Source organism: Chaetodon trifascialis, chromosome 16 (genome assembly GCF_039877785.1).
Source record: "Chaetodon trifascialis isolate fChaTrf1 chromosome 16, fChaTrf1.hap1, whole genome shotgun sequence".
In the NCBI taxonomy this organism is placed as follows: domain Eukaryota; kingdom Metazoa; phylum Chordata; class Actinopteri; order Chaetodontiformes; family Chaetodontidae; genus Chaetodon; species Chaetodon trifascialis.
The window spans coordinates 8,150,488-8,159,623 of record NC_092071.1 but is presented as its reverse complement, the minus strand read 5'-3'; the positions used below and the strand labels follow the sequence as shown (position 1 = coordinate 8,159,623).

At 43.1% G+C, this 9,136-nt stretch overlaps 1 protein-coding gene across 2 annotated transcripts in view; it reads right to left on the bottom strand.

Annotated features, from left to right (window-relative positions):
* Positions 1-4,285: 4,285 nt before the first annotated feature.
* Positions 4,286-9,136, bottom strand: part of gabra6b (gamma-aminobutyric acid type A receptor subunit alpha6b) — a 29,833-nt gene continuing 24,982 nt past the window's right edge. For both annotated transcript variants that reach the window (XM_070982542.1, XM_070982543.1), the window contains one exon: positions 4,286-6,747. In XM_070982542.1, coding sequence (XP_070838643.1) covers positions 6,735-6,747 — 13 coding nt within the window. In that variant the 3' untranslated portion in view covers positions 4,286-6,734. The remainder of the gene's footprint in view (positions 6,748-9,136) is intronic.

Sequence of the window (9,136 nt, the reverse complement as noted above, 5' to 3'; positions counted from 1 at the left end):
GTGCTTTAATTTTTGTAATTCAGTGATAATTTAGCATGAAACACACATGAAAAACAGCTGCAAACTGAACAGTTAAGCTAATTTTACCATAATCACTGTATTTTAGGTGTGTAGTATTTATGAAAGTTGCAGTAATTCTAGCAAACCACTCTCCTCTTAAAAAATAAGGAGTGTGGCATCATTGCTGTCATGTCATTTCAGTTTTACTTCCCATATATAACAGCCACTGTAATCATATTCAGCAGGCATCCCCCCTGCTGGTGTGTAAGCAGTGTTTTCTTCTTGCAGTACCCTATGCAACAAGTGAGAGTTGGAAAGTCACTCCAGCTGTAATGAGCTTCCTCAGACCTCATTTACATATCAAGCAGTGACACATTGCATAATATCACTAAACACGGAGAATTCTCTGCCCGGATCGATAAAAGATGGAAGAAAGACCACAAAATTCTGACTGGATCGATGATCCTCAGGCCCATATTTTTTCCAAATATTCAACAGCTGAGCTGTGATGCGCCTGGTGATAGCTCCATTCAAGGGACTCTATGCGGAGCGAAACCTCCTAAGCATTGTTTCACGTACCTTACTGCCACTAAGCAGCAAATGGAATTGGAGATCTGTGTGCATGACATCGTATTACATCCTTCGGAGGAAAAGGAGATGGAACGAAATGAAATGAGATACAGCCTGCACCTCCACACAAAGCACCATGGCGAGTGTTTCTGCAGCTCTGTCACACAGGGGGAGGCAGAAAGAGAGAGTCTGAGTGTGTTTCCCATCTGCGAGACACTCAGCGTTCCGGGTTAGTGGCTGGGCTCTTCTCGAGCAGCAGCTCGGCATGTCAGGCACAAGAGAGCTGCAGTTCTGCTTGTGCACCCCTTTTATTTATTCACCTTTTCTCTGAATCCCCTCTCCGACTCATCATTTCTCGCTCCCTCCGGTTCTCTCCACCACCCACTCCCCGTTTAGTCCTGACTGTCCGCTCACCTCCCCATCTCTGCATGCTTGCTCCTTCCTTAATGTTTTCTTTCTGTTTTCTCTCTGCCCCCAGCCCCCCACCCCCACCCATCTGTCTCACTATCTTCTTCTCTCCTGGTCGGCAGTGTGGAAAGTTGATGAATCAGACTGCATGTGACAGTCTGGCATGTGAGTGAATCTGATGTGGTTAATATGGTGCCTGCTGACGGCGCGGTGGAAATCCTTCACAGCGCTGGAGCACTGAGACACGGCTACACTTTGGCCCAGCTACCCTCAACCGCCCTGCTGTGAGTGTGTCTCGGTGGGGGGGTGGGGGGGGGCTGTGTGTGTGGGTGTGTGTGAGCATATTGACGTGTGTATAAGAGTTCTACTGGGGGTCAAAGGTCAGCAGAATAAGCCATCTTCATTTTTCTCTGCCTACACGTATAATCCTGGTGTTCCTTCGATGGCTCACATCACCACAGCAGTGAATGAGCTTCACTGGATACTCACATCCACCTCTCTTCATGGTGTCGAGCATACAGGAAATGAAAGAGGTGCTCACAAAACTCGTGTTACACGACGGCGACTGAGGTTAAGATGGTTTTTAAATTTGCACGTTTGAATGCCAAAAACACAGTCTTATATGTGTGTGTGTGTGTGTGTGTGTGTGTTTTAGGGGGTATTTCCATGCCTTTATCATAGAACAGAAGAGCAAATGCAGGAAATAAGAGGGTGAGAGTGATGGAGAGGGACATGCAACAAAAGTTCCCACCCCCCCGTTCTTGTTACATTACTCAGCTGTGGAACTTTATCTAAGCATCGCCAGTTTCAAATTAACTGTGTGTGTGATGCATTTGGTGATTACAATTGAGCTGTGAATCCTTGTCAGTCGTTGCACTGGTATGACTCCATTTGCTGTCATTCTGTATATATTTGTGCATGCATGAGCATCTGTGTGCGTTCTCTTTGTGCGCGTGTGGCTACTGTGTGCGCTCAAACTGTGATTTTCTCTGTGCATGTGTAAAAACATATGGTGAGTCAGTGTGTAGGAGTTGAGTGCCAGTGTGTCTGTGGGAGGAGGGAGAGAGAATAGGTGGTGAGGGAGAGGAGAGAGGATTCAGGTTGTGCACCAATAGGTGGCACTCTACCCTTTTGTGATTGGCTACGGTGACCCAGACTAAGACAGGTCTGAAAGCACATGTGTTTGCATCCGAAAGGAACAGGAAGTTGGATGATGGAACTTCCATTTTTTTATTTAATTATTTTTTTTTCTAGTCCTTTGGTTATTTCCTGCCGGGCTACTCTTAATGTAGAGGAATGAAAGCAGAGTGTGATTGGAGGTGTGTGTGTGTGTGTGTGTGTATGGGGGGGGGGCTGGAGGTTATACCACTGGGTGGATGAAGTGAGAGGTGACAGTAACAGTGCTGGGGATAGAGGCTCACTCTCCTTTAGGGCTAAATGCATGACTCTGTGTTGTTTTAGGTTGTGAGGCAGCAGGTTTCTGTGCCTGAACAGCTTTTCATCTACACCAGAGCATCCACTGCATGTACATGTGTGCATGTTTACATATAGCTGCATGAACGTGATTGTTTGTGTGTATGTTTGCAGTACAAGGTGTCACTGAATGTCAACACTCATAAGCTGTAGTTTACCATAGCGTAAGCCACTCACAGAGTCCAGCATATTGAGACTGAATTAAATAAATGTGTGAGTCACTGACCAAACCACATCCCTGTTCTCTCACGACGTCTCATATCACATCATCACTATAATCACTGGGAGTGGTGCAGTAGCATTCACGTGTGAAATGAGAATTGTGTCCTTCATGCTGTTTGCTAAAAGTAACAAATGAAACTGGTTAAATTAAAACACTGTGATTCTCTGCATATGTAAATTTAGGCACCTGTTTGGATGATACATGTCATACAATGAAAATTGTGTCAAAGAAAACAAGAAAAGGCTGTGCTGAGGGGGTACAGAGATTGCACCTTACAACAGAGATTGTATTTGCGAAATCCCACAATGAGCAGTGCCCTCTAATGCTACTTTAAACGACTGCACAGTGGTAGTTATATACAAAATGGAAGAGAGAAAAAAAAAAATATATTTATATATATACATAATCTGGTTTTATTGAACATAGTAATATACAATCCTTTGGGAAAAGTGAGTAGGGGTTCATTTATTAACAGGGGACAAAGGGCCTGCTATGCAAATATTGTTTTCTGTTGCAATAAAAACAGGCCACCCTCATGACAATAAAAACTAATGGAGAGCAATGTGTACAAGGAGCAAACGTGGAAGAAGTAAACTGCTAAAATACAAAAGTCGCAGTCTGTCATTCAAACCAGTACAAATGGTTAATGCAGTGCAGCTGATCATCAAGCAGGGTCATACAGTTGGAATACAAATAGCAACCTACAGAAATACTCAATCATATTCACAAAATATACACATAAAATAACAATGTAGAGCATTCATTGTCTTCTAAATTGTTCCCACAACTCCTAGGCAAATGACAGTGCAGAAAAAAAAAAAAAAAAGGATTAACACTGGCTAAATGAAACAATCAATAAAGCCCATGCCTGTGAAATGAAACAAAATGACTAAAGGGCAGTTAATGGCCGCCGGCACCATAGCAATAGAATTCTATATTCTATGGAGTTCACAACCTTCTACATTCAACAACCCTAACAAGCACATAAAGGGTCGGAGGTCATGCAAGTGCAGTTCTCATGGTGGTGTGATGGAGCTGAGCAGCTAGGCTGGGGTCAGAGGGCAGATCAATTGGGTTGCTGATAAACGCAAACGAGCTCAGTCATATAAAAAAATCACACACGCACACGCTCACCCTCTCACTACAGCTTATTTCTGTCTGGCTATTCGGCCGATGTTTGATTCTGCAGAAACGCGCTCGGTTGCCGCTGGAGGTGGGAGGTTGTTGGTGTTCTGAGGCTCCGCTGGGGTCTAGCCAGCAGTTCTGTAGCAGTCTGAGTTCACTGGCGGTCGGGTTTTCCCACAATAGAGCCTGACACGCAGGGCAATAAGGGCTGAAATGCCCCATCTCATCAGCCTCTGCCTCAAAGACAGAGGGGAGGGCGGTGAATGAAGTCGAGAGAGAGAGGGTACAAAGACAGTTCATACAGTCTGACGCCACTGTTCTTTTAGTCCTCTGGTGTACAAGTGAAAGAAACATGCAACAACAGGCCTTAAAATCAACAAACAGTTCGCGCTCCATAATTGAAGACAGTGGCTTCGGTTGCACATCACTTGAATGTCAACTGACCAATTTAAAGTACACCCATGAGTCCAAACCTTGCTCATCAGATTTTTACGCCAGACTGGAGTTTAGCCTAACCCTCACCATAAAACCAGAGTTGCCATGTGCAGATATTGTAGGAAGCATCAATTTAAAATCCTTGGCACTGGATGTAATCCGAGGTTTTGCAGAACTGTCCGATATCAATGTTCTTGTCTGGCGGAAGGGTTTGCAAGTTCATGAAAGCTTTGCAACTTCAGAATATGGTTTTAAGCACTGGATCCCGACTGTGGGGGTCCGACCATAGTCTGTATTGCATTTTTTTATTGCATTGCATATTTTAATTCTTGAAAAACTATGTTCATGATGCAAAGTTTTAATCATGCATTCTTTATTTATTTATTATGTCAGTGTCATTGAACTGAGCTCTACCATGCTGGTCTGTTCACACATTTAAGTGCTCATAAGAAATACACATAATTACAACAAATGAGGAGCTTCCTTAGCAAACGCAATAAAAAAAAAAAAGAGAAGTCATAACATAATATTAAAGAACCAGGAAATCATGTTGCTTCTTCAGTAACTTCTATAGATAGGGCCCTCAGTGTGTGCAAGCCTGAATCAGAATACAGGGGCAATTTACACCACTTGTACAGAATGTTTGTGTGAAAAAAAAATTAAGTCATAGCCAGAGGAAGTGTACAGTTTTCAAGACTGCTATAATCTTTTCGCAGAGTGTGCAGGTTTTCTCATTTCAAAAGGTGCCCGTGTTAATAAGAGACACCTTAAATGAGAGCATCCTCATGGATACTACCATAATCTTTTGGCGCAGTGTGCAGGTTTTGTCATTTCAGAAGGCGCCTGTGTTAATAAGAGACACCTTTAATGAGAACATCCTCATGGATGATGGATGTCATGGGAAGCAAACACACATCAGCTTATATATAGACACCACATGGCTTTAACATGTTACCCTCTCTACTTAACTGGCAACAGAGTATAATCATATGCAAATCCACACAAGTGGATTATTAATGAATATGTTTTGGCATTTCGTGTAATTGATGATGATAGGTTTAGGTTTCTATTTTTTGCTGCTTTCTTAATGAAAACGAGAAGCCAGAGTTGTCATCTCAAGAAATAATTGGCACCTAGTGCAGGACTGCTTCACTTAAAATGACTACAATAAACAGAAACAATAAAAAAGAAAATGATAACAATGTTGGCGTATAAAGACCTAAATCTTCTCTGGGGAAATATGGATTGTTGCCAGGATACATAAAGACCTTACTGTATGAGATGCTAACGAGCAGCAGTAGCGGGACGCATGTTTTCTTTCTTTTTTAAATGAATGTCTGACATGAGACTCACACATTTTGCATTCATTCTGTTACATTCAATGCATTGAAGTGTGTTTCATATCATGAATTCTGCAGCTCACACTTATTTCTCTGGCTTTCATTAAATATCTGGCAAACGTCAACTTTGTTTTCCCAACAATTTTGCAGTGTCCTCTGCATGTGTGATTTTTCCTAAAAGCGGCACCAGATGGATCGCAGCTTTGGGCTAAAACAAGTTATTTTATGATAGTCATTAAATCATGCACTGATGTTTTAATTTTTTCCTCTCTATAGGAAATCTAGGACATATAATCCTGTGATAACACTGTGAACAACATGCTGTGAGCGGCATGTATGCATGTTGTATTTTTTTTCTATATTCACATGCACACGTTTCTCCAGCTGCATGTGTACGTTACAGAGAATATTCAACCAGGCCAATGTATCTGTGGAACACACCATAAAAACCCTTTGAAGATTTTGCTTCACATCCTCTATACTCCATCAGCCGTGAACCAAAAACATGTTGTTGCAAATGAGTGTTGTGGTGGAAAAAGAATGAAGAGTGGCAAGAAGAGCTGCGAGTGAAGGAGTTCCTGTGAGTCAGTCAGTCAGGCCGGATCCTGTCAGGACAACGGCTGCGCTCGTTTCCCGTGTGTTCTAACTATCAGGGTGAGGAATATCTCATTTCAAACACACATGCAAGATCGCTCTCATGTGTGGAAATGCATGCATACAGAAGAAAATACATACAACAAAGTGGTGGCTCTGCCTCTGCAGCCTAGCTAGCTTGGATGTTGCATCTTGACCCACCCACCTGGGCAGGACAGACACTGAAAAGGTGTCCTGACTTGTACCTTTTCTTTTTTAATATCGGGGAGGAGAAATAAAGAAATGAAGTAGACAGAGAGAGATATAATACCTGTTTGAAATAGTTCCAGAGCCTGGGGCCCACAGGCTGCGAGCTCCTGGGTCAAGTTGGCAATAGAAGCTGGTTCATCTGCTCTCACTTTCTAAGGGAGTACTAACAAAGAAATACAATGCACTGAGGCGGCATAAAAGAGTGCTTGGCAAACGTCTGTCATCTATTTATTGTGTACATATATCTGCGTGTGTGTGTGTGCATCTCTGTGCAGGTGTATGAAAGTGTGTGATTTCCAGGAAGACGAACTCTTGGCTTAGACAGTATCCCTGTAAGAGAGAAAGAAGAGAAATAAAGGCGATTAGTGGGGAAAAAAGGCCAGCTGTGTACACTGTGTGTGTGTTGAGGAGAAAAAAGGAGGGAGAGGGGCAGCCTGGTATGCTGCCTCAAGTAAATCAAGGTTTTCTCTTCAAATTATGAATATGCTATTTTATCACATTCAAACATACATATAAATGCATACAGACACCTACACACACACCTACTCCATTTCACATCCGTCCACATCTGCCTGCACACAAGCCCAAACACACATTTGTGTGATGTAACACAGCTCCGGTTCAGTCTCGCTGTGAAGGTTGGCATCCATTCCGGGCTGAATTTAAAAATTTGAATTTATTCAGTCCCTCGCTGCCAAAGTTGTTCACAAAGACCTTGTGAAACTCGTCTGGGAACCTCTGCCAGGTGGTTCACACCTCCACCTCCTCTGCCTGATGTGTTAAAGCAGGAGACACTTTTGACAGCACTGAGAGCCATTTTCAGCCAGAGAACTTACATGGCTGCTGGCAAAAAAATGGCAGCTTTCTGTGTGTTTTCGGTTGGTAGATCGGTGAGGAGGCGTAGAATCGATCCATGTGCTTTAAAGGACAAACACGAGGCCGAAATCCTGTTAAATTCAATTGATTTGGAAATTTAAACAATTTCTAAAATGTGAACAGTATCCAGATGTACTGTATGTTTGTGTGTGCCTCATTTCAGTTTAGGTAAAACTTAATCAAAAATGACTGCATGGTACTTACACGCTGACTGTTCAATTCAAATGAAGCATTTAACACATTCGTAAATATGTATATGTTTTAGACTGTGTTATGGTGTCAACATCAGGTAGCCATATATTGAATACTGTATATTCATTAATGTAGCCATGTGTGCCACTATTGTAACACTGTAACACTATAATAATTACACTGGTGCAAATTAGATTGCAGGATGTGTGTAATCCACTGTATAATGTTAAATTCATAAATTTCCATAATGCTGTATCCAGTGTGCACCTGCCAGTCGTTACTTTTGACATACAGTGTTCAAAGCTTTGTACCTTCATTAAGAAAATGCCTCACTTGCATGCGATAACTCATAATTGTATCCAGCGTGACTTAAAATGGCCTGGGTCTTGCTCTGAGGCATAATGACAGGTCATGCAACTGCTGACAGGCTCATATTGGCGCTTACCAAGACTGAACTTGTGGCCTTTTGGTGATTGGACCATTTTTCTTAAGACAAGGCCGTGCCACATTAACTGTGTTTGCTCAAATAAACAGATGGCCAAAATGCATCTATGCAGTCGCTAATGAAGACGGACAAGATGTTTGCACAGTCCTGCAGAGACAGGATTCGTCTTCGCTCTGAAATAGCGATGATTAATGCTGAGTGGAAGAGGTAGAGGGACACCACTCTGCTTAGCTTGTTGGGCTGTCCTGTCTTATCAAAGGGGAAGCAGAGAACAGGCAGTTCACCACAGGAGAGAGAGAGACGAGGGAGGGGGAGTATAGAGACAGAGAGAGGGAGAGAGTGTGCCTGAGAGAGTGACACTGAGATAAAGTGAGAAATAGAGAAAGCAATTGAGTGTGAGGGAAAGTAGGAGAGAGAGAAAGAGCATGTATACGTGAGGAGAAAGTCAGGGTAAAGGGCTGATACTGATAGCAATTGATCTCTCTGTAAGGATTTGTAAATGTTCGCGTTTCTACGCTTCGCTGTGCACACGGACGTCAATGTAAACACAGGTAGATGTGTGAGGAATACATTCATGCAGACGAACGCAAACCCGGTGACAAAGGCAGGTGCAGCAATTCCCACGAGGCCGCAGAGAGAAATATGATAGATAGGGGATCGCTGTTTAGATCGGTCTTCTTCGCTCCCTGTCTGAGTGGCCTGTAATTGAATGATCATTACACCAAAGTTATGGCTACAGCCCGGCAGTGGAAAATAGGAATTGAGCTGGAAACAGCATTTAGCGGTTTTGATTTATGAGCAACAATAGGGAAGTTGTTTTTCAAGCTTGGCACTCTGATGGGCAATAAAGAGGAGCAGGGCTTATCACCTGCTGTACCCACTCTGACACACATACACCAGTCAGCCTGCCAGCCTGCCAGCCTGCCAGCCAGCCAGCAACCAGTCAGCCAACCAGCTGCGGCCCTTCATGGAAGGAAGTGTTTTCAGCAAATTTGTTTCCTTCATGTCTCACCCTGAATGGCGCTATTCATTAAAATAGCCTCCAGTCGGTAGGCACTGCTGCCATGGCACATTTGTACACTTGTACGCCTGTATCCTCACAGAAGTAGACACACAAGGAAATCCACCTGCACACAAGCTCGCACAAACAGAGTTTTCTTCAGGTCCAGCTCATCTTTGCATGAGGACTTTCTATTATAAAAGCAA